We start from the raw sequence: 20,718 nt of genomic DNA on the forward strand, positions 1-20,718 counted from the left end.
TGTGTAGTCCATGGAGTCATAAAGAGTCGGACACAACTGAGCTACTTTCACTTTCACTTTTTACTTGCACCATGCCGACTAAACCATATCTTGCAGATTTTTACTTCAATCACTTGTAACATCTCCATGACACTCTGGACTACCTGTTTACTGACCAGACTGGAGTTCTTTATTTACTATCGTTATCAGTCTCTTCCAGAGCAGAAATCCACAGAACAGGCACTACTGGACCATCAAGGGTCAAGATGAACAGAGGCTACTCAGCTATTTGCTTTTATCTAGAAAAACCCAGACTGTTAAGATTTATGCCATGTACAAAGTAGTGGGTCTATCTCATAAGACTCTAACAAACTTGCTAATAGCAAGATCAGGTCTCTAAACTTGTCCTTTATGGAGCTGGACAGCAAAGACCTCTCCCTTTTCTACTGTTACAATCGCATGGCTTCACTCACTTGGGTAGCAACCAGATCATCCGATGACGAGAGAAATAGATTCTGGCTCTGTATGTGCTAAACAAATGCTTGAAAGCATTTTTCACTGCGTGTGTGTGTCTACACTGAAGGTGTCTAACATCTGTTGTGGTATCCTTTTGCACTAAAATTATAATGAAAGCTTTCCGGGTAGTGTAATAGTTGCTCCTGCTTTAGGTTCTAAATTGCGTGTGATTTCTCTTAATGATTTAATGAGAACACGGAGAGTTTTGTCTGCTCCCTGTTATCAGGCCAGCAGAGGGAGCAGGTGAGTATTACAAGCAGCATTTTCCTATAGGTATCATCCACAGCAGATTTTTGTTTTGCTTTAATTTTTAGTGCAGACAAGCAAGACTTTTCGACCTACAAACTAACAATGTCCCTGAAACACACATCAAGATTTCGGGGATAGGTCAGTCAATAATATATTTTTTCCTGTAAATATTCTACTAGGATCGTTTTAAGGCTTTCAGAAACTATTGTTGAGATTTTTTTTTTCTCTTGAGGGAAACAGATGCCAGGAACTAGGTATCTTAATACTGCTATAAATGTCCTCTCTTCACAGGCTTTGTACAACTTACTTCCTTTAATTTTTTCTTTTGTATCAGTCTTTCTTTGAATTTAGGCCCTTTCCTTAAAATGGAACACTTTGGGAAGTACAGTTCATTATTAATGGAGTACAAAAGACATTGCTTGAGATGGGATTAAGAGAAAAAGTAGGGCATATACACATGAGATTATCAGGAAGGACATAAATCACTGGCAGACCCCGTACTTAGATTCCTGAAGGAACAGGAATGGCATGGAGTATTTTTATACACTTGGATGCAAACATCATTTCCTTTTATGCATAACTATTTATTATACTTATAATTCTTCAAAAACTATATATAATTCTTCAAAAATGACTTTTAGTACATGTAACTCCATAATCAAGCCTAATTTCCCACAGGAAGATTTTTTAATATCATGTCAGTTAGACAGACAGGAATACCAAAAGTGGATCACGTGCTTTTATCATTATTATTTTTTTTACTTCTTTGACATAAGCAATTTTATTTATGCTAACCTATAACCAAGAAAGATAATATATCTTCGTGGAAATAACACACATGACGTTTTTATCTTTCTTATTTTAAAAGGTTTCTCAATAATTAAGATAAAAAATTTATAAATTTAGATTAAACAGAGATTTATCTAGATGGCATTAGGCCACTCTCAAGAGAAAACTCATTCTGAGAGGAATTTGGACAGTTCTTCAGTAGAATGGTTATGACAGAGAGACTAGACACATTTTTCACAGGCAACAGGATCTGACTTCTCAATAGCTTTGCTGAAATGAATTTAGGAACATTTAGTATAAAATTACAGCTCATAACCCCACTTCAAAATCTTTTCTGTTTTGAAGCCCACTTCAAAACACTCTAACAACAGTGTTAGTCAAAGGAAAGATTTTATTGACTTTTCATTGGTCATAAGCAAAACAGTAATCATTGACATCAATCCACTGAAAGAGAATGTTTAGCCTTTTTTTTTTCTACATACGGGCAGAAAACAGGACACAGAATTACTGGCAGAAATATTATCAGGCTAATGCACTCATCTATTGTTTTAGAATTTCATCCACTGCCTTTTTAAAGTTATGACTTGTATCTTGACCTTTTAGGCACTTTTTTTTGATGGAAAGATAAAACAAAAATATTGGAGGATGAAAATATTTAAAAATCAAATAGCATTTGAGATAACTTCATGTAACAGGAGAATTACATAAACTAACATATTCCTAAAAATTCAGGGAATTCATCATGAAATCTTAGAAAAATAGTTACTTGGATATTTCCCAAGTTTCTAGTAAATAAAAAGCTTTTTCTTTTCAGTCCTCCAAGTTCCATATTATATACAATGTGGCTTTACAAAGCAAACTGTCTTGAATTGATGCTCAGCTGGTTCATGGCAGTACAAAACTGTCAAAGATTCAGGAACCTTTTAAGTTTCCTTAAAAAAAAAACAACCAAAAAAACCCCAGAAACTGTCTTCTCTAAAAGTCTTTCAGACATAATGTCACAGTAAACACTCAGATAAGTTAGAATGAGTGAGGATTTGGTACCTCTTTGACTGAACTAACTTAAATAAGAATGATAACCAATAACCTAAATAAGAATGAAAAAGATTTTTCTCAGTATTAACTCTGATCCTTCCACCAGTGCTAACCTTCTGACACACAGATGCCTACAGCTCCCTGTCAAACAGAAGTCACACAGCTGCGAGAAGGAAGATCATCGTCTCAGATAAGGGCGTTAAAGGCCTCTGCCCTTTAACGCCCGGCACTTAAGTCTATCTGCTCGGAGAATGAAAACATGAGGGGCATGCAGGGGAAATGGCTATTTCCCAGGAAAGGAAACTGCCTGAAAACACATCTGGCAAAGGCTTTCTTTCCTCCTCTGGCAGGCAGACGCTTATTTTAACAAAATATACATTTCCTCATCTTCTGCAAAGGTGAATTTGATGGAGCCAGTACCTGATTCTAAGTAGATGCCACTTAGCTTTCCCCTATATGGAACGGGCCAGCTCTTTTATGGCAAATGCTATGTATGTTTAATTACAGCTAGGACAGAAAATCGTGCTAAACTGGGCAGCGTACTTCGTTTCAGAAATTGTACGTGTTCTCAAAGGTACATCACCCTCTTCCAGCCAGCAAGAGGGCATGAAATTAAAGAGGCAAAGAAAGAAAAAAAAAAAAAAAGTTAACACCAGAAAATTGGAAAGATGGCAAGGACGGACACAGACAGCGTAACCGATGTAGGCAGACGAGAGGCTGGACCTCTGCAGAGTCCACCCTCGTGAGAACAACCGGGTTGAGTCTGCATTGCTCTGTGCACCTGTGAGCAGACAGCCCCCACGTCCAGGTGGGCACGCGGTGGCCCCGTCCGTGACCGGCTGCCCCTGCTCGGGTGACCAAAGGCCACAGAAGGTGGGTCCATCAGTGGAACGGGTTACGTCTCTGGGGTGTGCTGTCTGTGCAGCACAGAGGTGACAGGTGTGACATGGAGATTCTCCAAGGGTGGCTGAGCTTTGCCATGTTAAAATCAGGATTAAAAAAAAGTCATGGCTTTGGACTTTCTGGCTGTCCAATGGTTAAGACTCTGCACTTCCAACGCGGGGTCGTGGGTACTTCCCCTGGGAGGGAGCAAAGATCCCACTTGCTATGCTAAGACTCCGCATGCCATGGCAGCCAAAAGGAAACAAACAGATACTAAAAAAACAAGAAACAAACGCACTGCTTTAACTTCCACTTAAATCCATGAGTGTAAAGGAAAGGCCCCGAAGTTCGCGGGGCTGGTGGAGGCCTGTCGCCTTGCCCCGCCAAGCCTCGGTTTGCAGGTCTGTCACAGGGGCAAGGTCGGCCTCCCACAGCGCCACGTGTGTGTACTGGCATCTACAGGTCTTCTCTTTCCTCTGTCTTTCTAACTTTAAGAGGCTTTCTCCTTGCTACCGTCCTCAGACCCTGCGGCTGGGGACTGTCCCCCGCAGCCTGCCATCTCGGCTCTAACACTGGCTCAACTTGGCCAGCGCCTCCAGGGAGGGGCCGCCCACGGCTTCTGCAAGGCAGCTCTGGACCCCAGGCGAGCCCCTTCAGGTCTGTTCCACGGACGAGACGGAGTGGAGACAGCTCTTCTGTGACTCACCACGAGGGGGCCTGCTTCCAGAAGCCGAAATACTCACTTTCTGTCTTTTCTTTTTCCCTTCCCCTCTTCTTGCCCTTTCTTTCCTTTTTCCCTGTGGCTTCTTCAGCTCTCATTCACTGTTGCATACAATTTGGGGAAAAACAATAATGGTAAGAGTAACTTTTTCTCTTGTAACAATTTGATGTCCAGTAAACTTCCTACTGGCTTCCTCTGTACGCTGCACACTAAGCTGTAAACACGTTGGCCGATTTAACTGGTTTTAAAAAGGCCAGGACAGAGGGAGGTGGGAGAGGGAGGTGGGTGAGAGGCCCCCACGCCCTGGGGTCCTGAGGAGCCCGCTGTCTGTGAACAGCTGAGAGCCAAGAGTGTCCTCAGCGTCACCTAGCAGGGGTATTTCAGCACCCGGAGGTCCTCTCACACCAGCACAGCACTTTTGAAAAACTAAGCCCATGCCGGCCCAGCCACCGAGGCCTGCGGACACTGGTGCCACGGTGACGGCCACTTCGCTGCATGACGGTGACCAGCGGGTGCAAGACTGACTCTGGGGGTCTGCCCAGATGCGATGGAAAGACACTGGCACGAGACATCAGTTGGCATGGGAGATCAATGTGCCCCCGAGTGCGTCTGCGTGGTTTCTCATTGCTCCTCATTAGCCACGGGCTTTTGGAGTGGACACTTGCCACATACGCTTGCTGCTCAGATGGCAATGACCACCCCCCTAAGCCCCCGCAACAGCTGATCCACTTCTGTCCCTCCTTAGTCCAAGAGTATAACTAACCCGTTAGATATGAGTATTAAACAGGCTCCCTGGAAAGAGCAGAAGTCACGCAGGTTTCCCTGAAACCCTGTCTGGTGATTCACGCCTTGGGGGCTGCCCTGCACTGCACTGAGTTCGAGCTGGCACCGTTTCTTGGCTTCTGGCTTCCAGAACCAGCAATCCGGCACCTCACGGGTGGTCCTGGGAAGGTTGGGGTCAATCAGATCCCAGATCTGACAGAAGCGAGTCCCACATCGGCTCTGGACCTACGTTTCTGGAGCCACGACCAGGCTTTTCCCACGCATCCAGCACGTCTGCTCCACAGGGCGGCCTGGAGCAGAGGTGCCCTCGTCAGAGCTCCGCAGCGCTCCTCTCTACCAGGGAAGACGGCCACGTGGTCCTGCTGGTGCCATCAAATGAGGGTTCACTCCCTGATGGCAAAGTGCAAAAGGGGAACCTGAGACAGCGCTACAGCGAATAAATGGGAGCCTCTGGAATTTCAGCTGATGACATACAGTACAGGGGAGAAAACAAACATTATTAAGAAAATAAATAGCACCACACACAGCTGTTCAGCAGAACTGTTAGGACAAAAAAAAAAAAAAAAAATTGGCTGGGCAGGAAGGCAGCTTTTGGGAAGGCTGTAATAATATTTCTCGTTTTATAGCCCCATCTGCCTTTAGCGAACCTGTCAGCAAGTCATTGACGGAAACTCAAGATTCTCTTTGAAACTGAACAGCTCTGAGAAGCAGTCAAGGCTGCATCCAGCCTCCATCCCCAGGCTGGGGTGCAAGTAGCCACTGCTGCCGCTGCCCGGTGCTTAGGAGACAAACGTGTGCTGGGGGTGAGTCTGCACCCAGGGCGGGGTCTTCCCGCCTGACACACCCAGGGAGCCCCCGCTCGGCCCTGCTGGTCCCTCTGGGGTCTCCAGCTGCTGCTCCCGCGCTGGCCGTGGTGGACGCGCCCGTCTTCCCCCACTTCCTCACGGTACAACATTCAGCCCATCATCCAGCCCTGAACGCAGAAAGCGCTGCTCTGCTTTCACGCTGGGGCAGTTCTCCCAGGGCCTCTTCCCTCTTGGAGTTTAGATCCAGCTTCCAAGCGGCACTTTCTTTTTGGTCGAATGTTCCCGTCCCTTCAATGAGCCCTTTCCCCTGGCCTGTCTCACGGTTCTCGTCCTTGGGAGAACGGGCGCTGCTCTGAGGCACAGAAAGCTCCCTGAGGTTCCCTCTTACACTGCCTGCAGCCAGAGAGGCCTGGAGACTGTGTCACACCCCCCCGCAACCTCCTCCAGCCAGCAGACCAGGGCCTGTGGTCCCTGTGGAACGGCCAGTGAGCTAAGAATGGTTCCTGCATTTTTAAAAGACTGAAAAAACCCAGAGAATATTTCATGACGTGGAAATTATGATAAGTTCAAATTTCAGTGTCAATGAATAATGCTTCGTTGGCACACAGCCACCTCCCATCCTCAAGGGTTTTCTCTTTACGGCTTCTACGCTACGACGGCAGAGTTGAGCAGCTGTGACGGAGCCCGTGTGGCCCAGGAACCTGAAATACTTACTCCCGGACACTTTACAGGGCACGTCTGCCAACCCCTACTCCTCTCCAAGCCTCAGGGAAGAACTTCTGCGTACCTACAGGGAGCTGCTCGCTGAACGCCCGGGCCAGAGGGCCTGGACAAGGGAGCACCCCCTCCCACCAGCAGCAGAACCGGTGCCCTGGAGGTAACACGTGCTCCTCCTGGGTGTTCTCTCCACGTCCCAGGGCCGGGGTCTCCCCGCCTCACTTTCTCTGCTTCTCTACATCCGACACGCCATCATGCTCCCCAGCACCCAGCAGAAAGGGACTACTTGTGGTGCCGGCTCTTCCTGTGGCTTCTTTTTAAACCACCCTGTTTGCCTGAGAAGCAGACAGATGATCTTGGAAACCACATGTGCGACATTATTACCTTATAATATACACTTTCAAATGGGGGAGCAATTTGGATGAAAAAAGTGCTCCCCGTGTTTCTGCTTCATGGTCAGCCAGAGAATAACACAGTGACAACATTTGACAGTGGAAAATTTAATGGGAAGTGCTGGAGAAGGAAAGTAATATTTCTGAGTTACATGCATTATTTCGTATCATTTTAACTCTAAAAGTGCTGCTGAGAAAGGACCATCCTATTTTGCAGTAGGGAAACTGAGGCTTAGAGGAGTTAAGCATTTGCTGCAGATCTCAGAGACTCAGGGTTCTAACACAAGTTCCGTCTTCAAATCCTACACGTGTCCCTCTGCAGTTAGTAGTCTGAATAAGTGTATCTTTAGTTTGTCCCCTTAGTGGAAACTTTGCACCAAAATCAAGTTCTAGCTTCCTGAGCCATCAAGCCCTTTGAGAATCTGGGGGCATCTACAAACCGCTTCTTAGAAAAATGACACGAGCTGTTTTATCCAAACATTCAATAACAGGACCCCGGGGGTGGATTAAGTGACAATGCCGTGCTGAGTGCAAGTAACAGCTTGAGATATCGTAATAAAAATATCTGTAATTGCTATTCGTGAGAAAGCCAGAGACACTGACAACTGTTGTTTGTGACCTACTCAAAGCTAAAAGAAAGGTTGTATTTCAGTTAAACTTTGGCAAAAAAGAAAGACATCTTTTCCTGTCAAAGTCTGTGGACCCCACGAGTTCTGTCTGTAGACTCTGGGTTAAGAACCTCTGCTCTGGAGGTAAGCTGGGGGCCAGCCCATGCACAGGAGGGATGTCTTTAAAGGTCTAATCAGGTCTAACAATTCACTCTGTAAACCTCAGTTGTCCAAGAATTAAAAGCATAAAATCCCCTGAAATCTGGTCTTGCATGATTACATGGACACTGGCTTTACAGGTGGACGAGGTCCACTGGGTCAGTGCTGAACTGGCCACTGCTGCCTGGGAGGAATCTCGTGCCCTTGGGCATGAACAGACCCTCAGAGAGGCTCCACATCGCCCCCCACCCCTGCCCCCGACCCCCACCACGCACACTGGCTGGTGAGTGAGCATACTGTCAACCCCAAAACGTTAAGTTTTAGCTACTGAAGGGAGTACCCTGGAGGATTTATGGAGCCACAGAATTGAAACAGAAAAACCTTGGGAGTTAACGCAGCCCTTGAATCTGGCAGACAAGGACTTTGGGGTTAATTAAAAAGAAGTGATTTGCCGGAGTCCAGCACTGAGTGGGACTGATTCGACTGATCCTGGATAATGTTACCAAATGATAGGATTTGAGCAAATTCTGACCTAATAAAGGAGAAGTTTATATATGCCACTCTCAACTCCCTCTTAAATTCTGATTTTTCTATGGATTCTAATTTAGTGGACAATTAATCAGGCTAGTTATATATTAAGTTTACGTTAAGTACTGGAGTGGATATTTTGCTTAAAAGATGAAATGCCAGTGCTCAGAAACTGACTTTCCTAACACAAATTGAATAAAGCGTGATGTTCCTATCCAGCTGTTTTAAGATGAAAGTTTAGCATACTTGGCTAAATGGTTCAAAAATCAAGTAATACCAACGAAACTATTTTCCCTATGAAAAGGCACAGAGTTTACAAGAGCGAGACTTCTTCCTCTTTGTTTGTAATAACAAAAATAAACCGAAGTCCTGACATATTTGCAGTATTTTTATTCCTAAAGGAAAAAACAGGAACTTTCATTGTACTTTAAAGCTATTGCCCCAGATATTTACCAGCTTCGCGCTGTGAAATCAGTTTCAGACACAGGAGACCTACAGGCTCTCTCTAGGAAACAGTCAATTAGGGTGGTGCCTCTGAAATACCCAGGGGTCCTGTAACTGATCGGTTTTTCCCAGAGGGCTTCTGCAGCATATAGTCCCGGTTGGACAGTACACATCAAGCCCGGATTTTTCCTGTGGCCTGGCTGGTGACCCCCCTACAGGAAGATAACGGGCAAGCCGGGAGGGCGGAGCCGCCGGCTGCACATGTCTGCCTGCTCTTATCAACTTATCATATAAGGAAAGGAAAGTGATTGATTCGGACCCTGACACTGCAGAATCTGGGGAAGAGAGACAAAGCAGCGCTAACGCGGGTCTGGAAGGCGAATGCAGCCCTCACGGGGAGCAGGGCTCTTCTCCCCACTGTGATCTGACAGTCTGCTGCAAGGCCAGAGAGGAGACGGCAGCAGAGACCAAGGCTGGGAAAGGAGGGAACAGGAGGCTTCCCTTGATGGACCTTGAGCCTCTGCCCCCGAGCCCCGCGTCTGAGAGGGCAGCTTAGCGCCGGGACTCTCATGCGCCTGGAAGTTTGCTGAGCGGGTGGTTTATTACCGACAGACAGAAAGAATGTGGCAGCTTGTTTTCTTGACTCTGAGCTGTGATCTGGCCGTAGCCACAGCCCACAGCGGCTCTCGGAAGGGCATGGACATCGCCGCTGGGAAGAAACAGTATCAGGTTCAGCACGGAGCCTGTAGCTACACGTTCCTCCTGCCGGAGACGGACCACTGCCGCTCGCCCTCCAGCGCCTACGTGCCTAACGCCGTGCAGAGGGACGCGCCCCTTGACTACGACGACTCGGTGCAGAGGCTGCAGGTGCTGGAGAACATCATGGAGAACAACACACAGTGGCTCATGAAGGTAAGGAGGCGCCGCTCCTGGGCACGGTGTTGCCGGCTCAGGTTTCACCGCCAGCCCGGCGGGCGGGCAGGAGGCGGTGGCCAGAGAAGGCAGGTGGTGGCTGACACCTCTGAGTGAACGGCCACTTGCTGTCTCCTGTGCTGCCCTGCAAAGGAGCCGGGGCTGAACAGGGACACGGTTTACTGGGAGACAGTGCTGGGATCAGTGGAGAGACGTCTCTAAGGTCAGGAATCTTTATGAACAGAGGAAGTGCCCTTCTCGGCACAACATATGGGCTGTGTTGTTTGTGCCAGTGGTTTAAACTCTGTGACACCCATTACCAGGGACCTTATAAACCGGCCGCAGGCGCGGGAGGGAAGCTGTGAGCAACACAGCGCCGGAGCCAGGAAAAACGTGACAATCGCGTTAATTACGGATACATAACGGATGGAGTAAAGTGCTTTACCAATTTCCTGAATTTATTTACTAAAATAGATCGGGGCTCTGGGTAAAGGAGAGGAAATTAAATAAAGCAGACGGTCCATTTCTCAGAACCTTGGGGGTTTTATGCCGAGAGCTTGTCAACTGTCGGTGGGGGTGAGTTTTGCCAGCGTGCCAGCGGAGTTAGTGGCGCAGCCCCTTCAGTTCCTCCAGCGGCTCTGAAGGTGACCCCACGCGGGGCGGGCGTGCAGGGCACCTGGCCGCAGTGACGCTGTGACAAGGTGGTCGCGTTCTTGGGGCTCCCACGAGCCCACTGCTTCAGGCTTTTCACAGAGAATTGGACTCAGACAGGATACTGAATGCTCAGTTTTGCTTTCACAAGCTATCATTTTCATAAGTGAAGCTGTCTATACAAACCCCAAACCACCCTGAAGTTCTTCTTGTTGTGGGCTGTGTATATTCTAAAGGGGGCTCAGACAAACTGCACACATGGATTCCTCCCTGACTATCACAGTGACATCGCATCACGGCACTTGCACAGCACAGGACTACGGTTTCAAGCCAGATGGGAACTTTAACAGCAAGCCGCTTTCCCCCATTCAACACTCTGCCCGAGTCTTTCGTTTTGCTGTAAACCTTCTGTTAGGACACCTTATCTTAATCTCAGAATAGATCTTGGCTCCTAATCTGCGTTTCTCATTAGCTCTCCTACCTTCAGAGAGGAAATGACCACGTTATTGCTTTGGTCCCGAGCCGAGATGAATGAAAGCCCTCTCAGCACTGCATTCAGTGTAACAAGAGGGGTCGCTTCAAATCAAACAGAGAACAACAGAAACGTATCAGAAAGACTTGCCCTGTAATGTGAGACTCATTAGTCCTGTCTGTGAGCATGATCCCTTCTGGGCAAACTCTCTTTCTTAAGAAGTTCCCTGTGGTGCTTAAAAAAAAAAAACCTCCTAAAATTCACAGATGTGCAAATAGTGATGTTAAACTTGGAAAGTATGCAGTCATACAGGTTCGCATGTCTGGAAGGCAAACTTCTATCCTCAACATCTGCTCGCGGGCTTCCCGTTTCTTCCTGGGTCGCCCCGCCGCCTGCCGCTCGCTTAACGCCAGGGCTGCAGGACGTGGCGTGGGATGGGAGACGCGCTGTTCACAGTGAACAGTCTGCCCGAGTCGTCTCTTAGGATACACGGTCAAAAACATAAAAGAGTGTCTTGCCAAATTCAGGACGGCTAAATTATGCTTGCTTAAAGAAGCCCACATTAGGTATACCTGGAACTCCACACACAGAGCTCATATTTCTCTCTTAGATAAACAACCCCCTGCTCCTCCATCTCTGAGACGCTGTTTAGAGAAGGAGAAGGACCAGGAATCCGACACGAGGTGACCAACATTTTTTCCTTTCCAGGTTCAATGAGCAAATATTTGAACAGTAGCACAATGGTGTTTCTACATTCTTTCTTTAGCCGGCGAGCTCAGTGTCACAGAGAGTGACTTCATGCTGATCTTTTCAGGGCTCACACCTGCGCTCTCAGCCTCTCTGGGTTATGTACACGTGAGAAAGTCAGGGTGTGCACTCGCCTGCTTTACTGGCTCCTGGTTTTGGAATGAGAGCAAAAACGCCAACACGAAACCCGCTTCCAGTGATTGAATGTAACCTCTCTGCTTGTTTTTTACTTCGGTGTTTTGCCACCTGTGATAATAAACACTGCGTTTCTCATAAGGGAGAAAATAACATGTAATGGGATGACAGATAAGCCACAATGATCAACAATCGAACCTCTATTGATAGATTATGACAGAAAGAAAAGCACCATGCTGTGTTCTGCGTATTTCCTTTTCTTTAGGGCAGTTTTTTTTCTTTTTATGATTCCATACTTCCTTTCTTTCCCTGATTAACACTAAGAATGGGAGTGGGGGGGGCTTTTTAAGGTTTTAAGAAAACTTGCTGAGAAGGAAAATAAGACCAAGTGCCTGGTGAATCTCAGGGTAGATGAACACCGTTTCTCCTTCTCTGTGGCTAGTAGCCCTTTGGGAGCTCGGACTAAGAAAGCAGTTTTGCACATTATCGAGAGATGCCATTCTGCCCCTCGAGCCAGCCAGGCAGAGGAAGCGGCGGACTTCTGAATGAGCGTAGGGGAGCATGAATGAACGGCACAGGGAAGGCGCCCTTGCTGGTCAGCTGGGAAGCAAGGACAAGACCAATCGTGATGGTTAGGGACCAAACACACCCAGAGATCTAGAGAACACCGCATGGGGTCACATCCCCTTGCTAATCCTGCAGCTATTCTAAACCTCTGCCCCAGGGACAGTAAACACACTTTATAAAATCTGACAAATAACTTAGTGGAGTGCATTGTATCTTGCTAGGAGAACGAAATTTTTTTTTTTTGTCCTCAATCAGAAGAAACAGGGAAAGGAAATAAACAGTTATTTCATACTGATGAATACTTTAAAAGCTATAAACAACTGCAAAGCCTATTGTGCTTGCAAACAATGTTTTGAAAAATAAAGCTAATGCCTCTTAAGTTGATGCAAACATTTCCTTGTAATCTTATTATTTTTTAAATGACAGAAGCACAGGCTGGGAACTGTAAACCTGAATGGAGATTCTTTTCTTTCTTTACAACCAAGGATGCTATATCCTTTCAACAGAGTATGAGAACTATTCGTTAGCTGAAATACAGGGAGCAGTAGTTGTGCTCCTAAGAACAAAACTATGGTTAAAGGGAAAAACTGATGGTGAGAGACTCACCACCATGGTGAGAGGTATGTGTGTTCTTGTGTGGCTACAAAACCTGCCAGGGACTGACTCTGTGTGTGTGCGTGATCTTGTGTGCCTACAAAACACTCCTCCGCTGTATAGCTAAACAAACAGGTAAACAAATGAGAGCTTGGTTCATTACAGGAAAGAAAACAAACCCCATGCACTGTACATCCAAACAAACAAGCCAGCAAACAAACGGGAGCTTGGTTCATTGAAGGAAAGCAAGCAAACCCCATGCAGCCTCAGCCAAGGCTCTGGTGCCGCGGGAACAGAACTGCCATTCCCACCGCCTGCATTGCCCTCATCCCCAAGCCATGACACGTGACTGTTCACTGCTGGAAGCGAGCGCCGTGCCTTCATCAAGCTGACTAAACCTTCTAGGCAAGACTGTGAGGAGATGACTACTATTACTGTTTAGTTACACATTAATATCATCATAATAAGGGAGGAAGAGATGACGAAAGTTTCACTGTGGTAGGAGAAGTACAACAGATTTAAGGCAGGAAAAGGCAAGCCTAGTATCGTGTTTACTGTGTGATGCAGAGTACAATGTGTGCTTACCCGTTATGTATTACAAAAAAACACACGCTCACTGTACGGGTAGTTTGCATTACATACAGTATAGACATAACATCCATTTCCCATGGGCAGGTGGCCTCCACGCATTGAAGGGGGCTGTCTGACATCCTGGATTAACAATGCCGCTGTCCTCCGGGGTGAAGATGCAGACTTGCCCACAGAGCCTCCAAGCAGGAGGTGGACCTGTGTACACCTTCCATCATATCTGACTTCTCTGTTAGACACTAGACAACCAGCTAGCCTCCATACTGTGTTTTGAAAATTGGTTGATTTTAACCAATGTGGTCCTTTCCAGTTTACAAACATGTTGTAACCCAGGAGTCCATCTGTAAGCCAGTGACCGCACTGTATGCACTTGAAGAGGTGCTGGCCACCTTACAAACGCTGGTCAGATGCTCACGCTGGTCCACAGGACTCACTCTATTCCATAAAGTAACTGAAGCTTTGTATGTGTGCAATTCAAGAGCAACAGTGCCAATTAACCCTCTCGCCATATGTATCTCTTAAGAATAAAACAAAAATGTGAGAGTAATATACGGGCCATGTAAAATTACAAAGTCAAACAGTAGAAAGTAGGATGCAAATTCTGCTTCCTCTTAAAGTACAGTGCCCTTCCGTAAGATGAACACTGAGCGATGTATTTTTGTCATTTACACGTCCGCTCAGCTGTGTCCGACTCCTTGCGACCCCATGGATTGCAGCCTGCCAGGCTCCTCTGTCCATGGACTTCTCTGGGCAAGGACACTGGAGTGGCTTTCTGTGTCCTCTTCCAGGGGGTCTTCCCAACCCAGGGATGGAACCGAGGTCTCCTGCATTGCAGGAGGATTTTTTTTTCCCCCCAGTCTAAGCCACAAGGGAAGCTAGCCCTTTACTGAAACAATTTAATATCAAAACAAATACATTTCCTTCTTCTTAAAACATGAATGGTGGTATTATACAGTGATCAGAATTGTTTCTTCTTTTTTGAGGGGGCTCACACTGACATAAAAAGAGGCTGAAAGAAAGATTTTATTTAGGGGAAAATCTGGAAGACAAAGGTAAAGGAGAATCTGGACTAAAGGGGTGTGCGCAATATATAAGGGAGGAAGGAGAGTTGGGGGCTAGAGAGCGAGGAGGAGAGGAGAATAGGGTGATGGAGTCCGTCAGCACAGGGAGGGGCCGTCAGTGGGACGGCTGCTGTGACAGAGGAGGCAGCTCACATGGTTCCACTTCCTGGACCCCAAAGGACCCCAGGCCCAGGCAGCTTTGGAGGTCCTGGGCTGAGATGAAGAGGGCGATGCGATGAGTCATGAACACACACAGACTGCTTCCAGATCAGATGCTCATAATTTGCAGAGCATCTCTATTACTTACTGATAATGACGACTCACCAAACTAGCCTTTGTCTCCTATAAATACATAATTATAATTATACAAACATATGCACTTGGTGTAAATACGTATATGTGTATTAGTTGCTCAGTCATAGACTCTTTGCCACCCCATGGACTGTAGCCTGCCAGAGTCCTCTGTCCATGGGATTCTCCAGGCAAGAACATTGCTGTGGGTTGCCATTCCCTTCTCCAGAGGATCTTCCTGACCCAGGGATCAAACCCAGCTCTCCAGCATTACAGGCAGATTCTTTACTGTCTGAGCCATCCATATAATTGTGTATAACAAGTATATATTATATAACACACATATCTAAACCTATAAAATAATTTACATTTTTAATTAAAAATAAAACACAAGCCATACATATGTGAATTGTGTAGTACTGTACTATGTATTTATTGGAAAAAAAAAATCTTGAGTATAAGTGGACCAGCTCCCGGGTGGTACTAGTGGTAGAGAATCTGCCTGTCAATGCAGGAGACGCAAGAGACATGGGTTCCATTCCTGGGTGGGGATGATCTCCTGGAGGAGGGAATGGCAACCCACTCCAGGATCCTTGCTGGAAAATTCCATGGACAGAGGAGCCTGGTGGGCTACAGTTCGTGGGGTCACAAAGAGCTGGACACAACCGAGTGACTAAGCATGCACATAACAGGGAGTTCAAATTCATGTTTGTCAAGGGTCTACTGTAAGTGTGTGTGTGTATACGTATTTTTTTTCCTCTATTTTCATTACATCTTTCTTTGACTTGAAGGAATCTGACAAGATTTTTCTTCTCAATTAGTCTAGAACTCTTCTGATATGAAGAGAGCCACTCAACTTTCCACTTTTACCACTGAAGCAGTGGTTGTAATATAGTAACAGAGGTGGCATTGAATAAATTCAAAGCAGTTTGCACACCTTACCTCACCGTGTCCCAGAGATACCTCTCGAACACAGATGTAGTAGCCACAACTCCACCTATTTTTAATCACTCATAAACACGGTCAGGGAATATCAGTGTGGGCTGCAGTGCAGAAGTCTTGCCTGGGTCACCCAGAGAGGAAAAACAAGCACGGAAAAGCACGCACATCCCTCCTCTGACAAAAAGCAGACTTTTCCGTGGGGCTGCAAAGAGCAGAAGATCGCTGGGAGGGCGAGTGTGGGTGAATATGAATACAGGGCTGTTTCTCAGCTCATTAACACAAACGAGTTTCCTTTTGGGGTGCTTCAGGTTCTGGTGTCTAGGGCAGGCGTCACTAAAGTTCATTTATTCGATCAACAAATAAGCACTGAAGGCCCATGTGTGCCCAGGCAGTGCTCGAGGTGCTTGGGGGTGAACCAGTGGGGTGAAGACAAGGACTGGGGTCTGCCCTGCTGTGGACATGGTGCCTGACACCCCCACGTTCTTGCTGGAACTCGTGGTCAGAAGGTGGTAAGTGCCACAGCTCCGAGTGAAAGGAGACAGTCTAGGTGCATGAGGTGAGGTATTTGGGGGGTGGGAGGGGGCAGGGAAACAGTCCCAGACAGTGTGGTCACCCCACTGGAGCCTTTTTTACAAACTGAAAGCCAATCGAAACTGCTTCCGAATGGTCACTTTTCCTGATTACCAAAGTAACAGGTGGCTGTGGGAAATCACACCACAGAGCATGCATTAGACACATTGTATGTAGCACTCAAAGTAAGTACCCTTCCTACTGAGCATACAGATATGCCTATATGGTGATGATGACTTAAACAACATGCTGTATACACCATAGTATTATATACCTATACCTATCAGATAACTTGTAATTCTTTTTTATTAAAAATAAAAAAGGAAGTGGGTCTGAGAGGCAAAGTAAATTGCTTGACATCTCAGGTCAGTAAGAGAGGCAAGTCCCACCACCTGTGAGTCCTGTCTTAGGACAAGCACAGGCGTTCCGGGGCACACCCTGGCACCCCAATACCAGGGCATGCCAGCAGTCTTGCAACATGAAGGCTACAGTGTGGGCAAACTGGTTACCAGGCAACATTTGCGGTCTGTCCTGTGTGGGGACGGTACCAAAGCTGCTAAGAAGAAAAAAAAAAGCAACTGGGAATGTCGTGTGTCTACAGTACTCACATGAAATTCCACCCTCTAAGTTCAGAAGAGTGAAAACAAATTATATGATAACCAAGAGAAAGTCTGGACCTTCTTACAGAGCATGCATAAAATAACCCTCTTCTGGATGCTGAGTGAGCGTGACAGCTTGAATTTCACAGTACCACTCGAAAGTCCAGGCAAATAAAATTCAGCCCCAGAAGAGTAACCTGTGACCACTGATTTTAAGAAATGACTAGGGTGTATCTCCCATCTAGCATTCTACAGGCAGATGTGACCAAAAATAACTTGATGTCATACTATTCACATTTAAAATGAAAAATTAATGTCAAGCTCAGTGATTTGATGAAATCAAAAGCAGTAAAAAAAAAAAATTATGGGTAATGTTAAGAGTTTCAACACTGATCAGGATTAAAATGATTTTCTTGTATGGTTTGAGAATAAAGGGATGAAAGTTCCTCAGCCACCTGAACTGTCAGGTGTGCTAGCTGTCTGTCTTTAAATCAGTATTTCAATTAGATATCTGCCCATAAAACCACCTTTCTTTCGTATCCTACACTTGGCAAGCATTGCTGACTAAAGATATAAAATCCACTAAAAATCTCTGAGAGGTGAGCCTAATCCCTTTACCATCATCACCTCCTTCAACCAGCTAAAACCATTATCTTTGCAACTCAACTAGAACCTAATTAAAACCTCCATAGGAACCTGCCTGGGGGTGCCTGGGCTGGTAATTGCTTTCCTCCAACATCAGCCTCATTCTTTCCTTTGAGCCATCTTTTGATCCTTGAGAACGCCTTTCAAAATCTTTCTATTAACCTGACAACTTAACACTACCAAGCTTTCACTTCCACTGTTTAATACATAATAAACTAACAGTCAAGAAAACTAAGTGTATACATTAAGAATATAAGCTGTCATTTTGAACCATGTGTGTGATTTTATATCTTCTCATGGACAGAGTGATTTTTAAGGGAAGAGGTATTCAGATGCAGAGGTTGTGGGAAATACAACACTGTAACCCGGTGACACAGTTTCCTAGAGTTTCCCAGTGTTTGTATAACGGTCAGTGGTCTTGCCTGGAGAATCCCAGGGACAGCGGAGCCTGGTGGGCTGCCGTCTATGGGGTCACACAGAGTCGGACACGACTGAAGTGACTTAGCAGTAGTAGCAGTGGTCTTTTAGGTAGAGAATATTAAGTCTTAAACGAAGCCAATGTTCAACCTCTCCATTTCTTGATTTTGTTACATTCTGTCTAGACCATATAAACAAGTCTTCCCGCAGTGAGAGGGACGATTCCACTGGGGTAACTTGATCCACTGATTAACCTGGTGACAAAACCTGCCGCCTATATGAGTCTTCAGTATTCCAGGACATACACATTAGCCCCGTCATTGCGCGTCAGCCTGTGTGTGTCACTAGTTAACATTTAGTTATGGGCTGAGCGTGCTTCCCATGGAAGGCTTCCACTTTGGCTGCACTCTTCAGTGGTCAGTTCAACAGCAGAGTTGTCTGACATCAGGAACCTACGGGCAGGAGGCTATACTCATCAGTAGAACCTGCTGAGTTGCTGTGACTTGATAAAGACAGTCTGACAGCCCACCCCAGAGGAGCCTTGGAGGCCCTCAAGGCCACCACCCTGATGGAAAAAGGTAGAGGTGAAAAGAACTTGAGACCATTTCAGGGGTTTTGTTTAGGCCCAAGACAGCCCCAGGAACTGAGCCAAACTAGAGCAAAGGGAGGAGGCTTCTTTGGTGGCTCAGCAGCAATGATGGAGACCGTGGTTTGAGTCCTGGGTCAGAAGATCCCCTGGAGGAGGGCATGGCAGCCCACTGCAGTATTCTTGCCTGGAGAATCCCACTGTAGCCTGGCGGGCTACAGTCCATGGGGTCACAAAGAGTCGACACGACTGAAGCAAGTGAGTGCGCATGCAGAGCAAAGGGAATGATGTGTTCCCATTCTCTAGAATTTGGGATAAAGGCGTTCCACACCAAAAGAAGAGATTTCCTAGAAACATCTGGTCAGATTCAAAGAAAAACAAATCTAAAATAAACCGTGTTTACACATGAGGTCCATGCTATCACTGTTAACAAGCGCGCAGCTGGGTGCGCTTGTTGTTTTCCTGCATTTTAGTGTCTGCATTAAACATGCAGATAACTATTGGGCTGGCCAACCCAGGACAGCTGGCTAGGTTAACGGGTGCAACCTGAAGCTACAGAATACAAGTTTTTTCATTTCATTTGTTCCTTCTTATTCGTAGTAAGTGATCTTAAGGAAAAAAAAAAAAGATCTAATTTTTTTTAGAGAAGTTTTTGGTTTGCAGCAAAACTGAGCAGAAGGCACAAAGATTCCCCACAAGCTCCCTACTGCCACCCCTCATGTGCACAGCCTCCCCACTATCAGCGGCTGCCACTCCAGAGTGCATTTGTTACAGTCAGTGAACCGCGGACACCTCCTCAGCACCCAGGGCTCACTCTTGGTGCTGTGCATTCTGTGGGTCTGGCCATATGTATGATGACACTGTACCCACTATTACAGAGTACTTCCTCTGCACTAAAAATCCTCCATACTCTGCCTACTCACTTCCACTCCCTCCAACCCCTGGCAGCCATGAAACTTTTTACTGACTCCATACTTTTGTCTTTTCCAGAATGTGACATAGTTGGAATCACACAGTATGTAGCCTTTTCAAATTGCCTTCTTTCATTTAGTGAACTTTTTTTTTTTTAGCACAATTAACTGTACACTTGTTCAGTGACCCTCTTATCTTGACTACTCAACTAACTTAACTAGCTGAACACCCACAGTGTACCTTCAGAAACCTCAGCGTTCCTTACCTACAGCAGGGACCTCAGAGGATTACTATGTGTTTCAAATAAGACAATGAATGCAAAAGTATGCTGGAAAGTTTGGGACTATCATTATAATTAATTTTAATAATGATACCAGAAAGACACTTATCAAGATCTGTACTACCTCTCACATTAAAGATTACAATCTACTCAGTCTCATTAGGTTAAATGATCTGACTTTATACCTCAAGGCACATCTTTACTTTGTAAGACAATGAGCTTTCTTTCAACACAGACAGCAAGTTCTAAGTGTGCTCGTAAAAGGTCCTGTTTCTATCAGGGGGCCGACAGCCTCTTTGCAGAAATGCTGGGCTCCGAAACCATGCAGGGCATCTTCTCCTAGAACACCTCCTTCTGTCCCATCGTGCTCACAGGTGAGCCATGAGCCCATTCAAAGTCAGGTCTCATCGTTAAACTTAATTTTTTATCACTTCAGCTTTTGGTAAGTTAAGAACAGTGTTACTCTTCTGCATGTTATATTTTTATAGAAAAAGGCGGCAGAACTATATGAGTATTAAGAAGCAGGCATTCTGGGGTTAACTAGTCAACCCACACATCTTGGTAGAAAAGACTCAAAATTCCAAAGATGTATTGTTTCCTTTGGGCTCCTGCAAGCATTTTCTCTGCCATTAGATTTGTGGAATCAACAAGATATTTATCAACTCTTGATTATTCGCTAGATAATTATAAATATTAGCCTGAAGATAATTCAAGAATTCCTTCAAGTTTTATTAACTACTATCTAGTCTTTGGAATCTTGAAAAATTATTGCATACAGATGTAGCTTTCTGTATTTCTCTAAGTTAAGCGATCTTCTTAATGGGAAATGCTGGTACAAAAATGCTGCTGGAGAGAAGATATTTTGCTGAGTAACATAAAATAATCAAATTCCGACCACAAGCCAATTATCTATGTTTAACATTTGTTTTTTTGTGTATGAAATTCCTTATTATTTTTAGCTACTAAGGAATAGGTTCTTAAATTTCCTAAAATAAACTTATCCAGTCTTACAATAAATTATTAGCAACAGGAATTCCTAAACTGAACTGGCTGTAACTTAACTGCAATAGTGAAATGCTCTTAAAAGCAGTGATGGTTGGGATAATTATGTAACAAATTAAAGAATCAAAGTTAATCAGAA

At 45.6% G+C, this 20,718-nt stretch overlaps 2 protein-coding genes across 6 annotated transcripts in view; one reads left to right on the forward strand and one right to left on the reverse strand.

Annotated features, from left to right (window-relative positions):
- MCPH1 (microcephalin 1) overlaps nt 1-20,718 on the reverse strand; it is a 232,036-nt gene that overhangs the window by 65,076 nt on the left and 146,242 nt on the right. The window lies entirely within an intron of this gene.
- The window catches only part of ANGPT2 (angiopoietin 2), a 57,561-nt gene continuing 45,524 nt past the window's right edge, over nt 8,682-20,718 (forward strand). The window contains exon 1 of the mRNA XM_005886927.3: nt 8,682-9,520. Coding sequence (XP_005886989.1) covers nt 9,230-9,520 — 291 coding nt within the window. The 5' untranslated portion in view covers nt 8,682-9,229. The remainder of the gene's footprint in view (nt 9,521-20,718) is intronic.

This window comes from Bos mutus, chromosome 27 (assembly GCF_027580195.1).
Source record: "Bos mutus isolate GX-2022 chromosome 27, NWIPB_WYAK_1.1, whole genome shotgun sequence".
NCBI lineage: Eukaryota > Metazoa > Chordata > Mammalia > Artiodactyla > Bovidae > Bos > Bos mutus.